The sequence below is a fragment of the Habropoda laboriosa genome, unplaced genomic scaffold (assembly GCF_001263275.1).
Source record: "Habropoda laboriosa isolate 0110345459 unplaced genomic scaffold, ASM126327v1 scaffold40, whole genome shotgun sequence".
Lineage (NCBI taxonomy): Eukaryota > Metazoa > Arthropoda > Insecta > Hymenoptera > Apidae > Habropoda > Habropoda laboriosa.
The window spans coordinates 527,010-529,190 of NW_017100231.1; the positions used below are offsets into that span (position 1 = coordinate 527,010).

Below are 2,181 nucleotides of genomic sequence, written 5' to 3' on the forward strand. Positions count from 1 at the left end.
TAGAGCTGCACAATTTCTTAAAGTGATGTCTGATTCTCAAACATTACAAGAATCTCAAAATTTGTCAATGTTTTTAGCTACACAAAATAAAATTCGTGATACAGTAAAAGAAAATTTAGAAAAAATTGCAGGATATGAAGAGTTACTTGCAGATGTTGTTAACATATGTGTTCATATGTTCGAGACTAAAATGTATTTGACCCCAAATGAAAAACATATGTTGGTAAAAGTCATGGGATTTGGATTATTCCTAATGGATAGTGAGCTTTGCAATATCAATAAATTAGACCAAAAAAAGAAATTAAAATTGGACAGAATTGATAGAATCTTTAAAAACTTAGAAGTTGTACCGTTGTTTGGTGATATGCAAATTGCACCTTTTAATTATATTAAACGTTCTAAACATTTTGATGCATCAAAGTGGCCATTGTCTTCTTCATCAAATAGTATAAGTCCACAAGCAGATCTTATGGTACATCTTCCACAAATCAGGGAAGATCATGTAAAATATATTAGTGAATTAGCAAGGTAATAATAAATATTTGCAATATATAAGTTTACGAAAAATCTGAATTTTTAAATTTATAAAAAAAGATATTTTCATTATAACATAGATACAGTAATGAAGTAACTACAACATACAAAGAATGTGGCACTGATTCAGAAAATCGAGAAACTGCAGAATTAGCGTTACGTGGATTGCAGTTACTTTCCCAGTGGACAAGTGTTGTAACAGAACTTTACAGTTGGAAACTTTTACATCCTACTGATCATCATATGAATAAAGAATGCCCTCAAGAAGCTGAAGAATATGAAAGAGTGAGATACACTATTTATTACTTTTATTAGCAATACTCTGTACTAACATTTTTTTATGTTATTAGGCTACACGTTATAATTACACAGATGAAGAGAAATTTGCTCTAATAGAAGTTATTGCAATGATCAAGGGATTGCAAGTATTAATGGCACGTATGGAAACTGTTTTTATTGATGCAATACGTAGAAATATATATGCAGAATTACAAGATTTTGTGCAACTTACATTACGAGAACCACTGCGCAAAGCGATAAAAAATAAGAAAGACCTTATTAGGAGGTTTGGATATTATTTTTTTCATAAGAGTGTACTTTTCATATAAATTCATTTTGCATGAATATAATTTTAAACAAATAACTTGTGATCTAAATTTTTTACTGTATATTTCAGTATAATTGTATCTGTAAGAGAAACTTGTGCAGATTGGCATTTTGGAGTAGAACCATTAGGAGATCCTGCATTAAAAGGAAAGAAAGACCCTGATAATGGATTTGGCATTAAAGTACCACGCCGAAATGTTGGTAAGATTAAAACAAATTTTTATAATAATGTACAGATTTTCACTTTTTAAAAAGGTATATTTTCTTAGGACCTTCTTCAACACAGCTTTACATGGTTCGAACTATGCTAGAATCATTAATTGCAGATAAAAGTGGCGGAAAGCGTACTTTGAGAAAAGATATTGATGGCCAGTATCTTGTGCAAATTGATCAATTTCATAAAACTAGTTTCTACTGGAGTTATCTCTTAAATTTTAGTGGTCAGTATCATTTAATTAAGCAATTTACATTTCTTATGTAAGTAATTTGTTAATAATATATTAGTTTCTTTCAGAATCTCTACAAGACTGTTGTGATTTATCCCAATTATGGTACAGAGAATTTTATCTAGAAATGACTATGGGTCGGAAGATACAGGTAATTAAATATTTCTTTTGGAGTCTTTTGCTCTTAACTTCAAATATATGAATAGTTCACCGAAAAGTATTAGTCTGCGTTATTTTTACATCTTTTAATAGAAATAACGGTAAACATTTTATATTAATATATAGAAAAAATATTATTAAAATAGCGTTTTGTGTGCTTGATTTCATGACTAGAAATGCCAAGTACGTCACCAACATAATGAAGAATGCAGCGATTTGATCACCATGGAGAAGCGCATTCAGGTACTCTGTTAGATATGAGTGATTGTAGCAATCTTATTTATGCTTATAGTTTGCAGTGATAACCATGAATATGGTTTACTGATTTCATTATGATTGCATTATTTTATACATTAAAGTGTATTTTTTATATGTAAAAACTTTAGTTTTTTCTATCATTTCAATGTATGAAGCACAGTTAAAATTATAGAAACGT

The 2,181-nt window shown here is 29.2% G+C and overlaps 1 protein-coding gene across 1 annotated transcript in view; it reads left to right on the plus strand.

Moving 5' to 3' along the window:
- The window catches only part of LOC108571468 (cytoplasmic FMR1-interacting protein), a 6,529-nt gene that overhangs the window by 906 nt on the left and 3,442 nt on the right, over positions 1-2,181 (plus strand). The window contains exons 3-9 of the mRNA XM_017933523.1: positions 4-528; positions 615-819; positions 885-1,099; positions 1,211-1,341; positions 1,410-1,580; positions 1,655-1,737; positions 1,920-1,988. Of these exons, the coding sequence (XP_017789012.1) occupies positions 4-528; positions 615-819; positions 885-1,099; positions 1,211-1,341; positions 1,410-1,580; positions 1,655-1,737; positions 1,920-1,988 (1,399 nt within the window). The remainder of the gene's footprint in view (positions 1-3; positions 529-614; positions 820-884; positions 1,100-1,210; positions 1,342-1,409; positions 1,581-1,654; positions 1,738-1,919; positions 1,989-2,181) is intronic.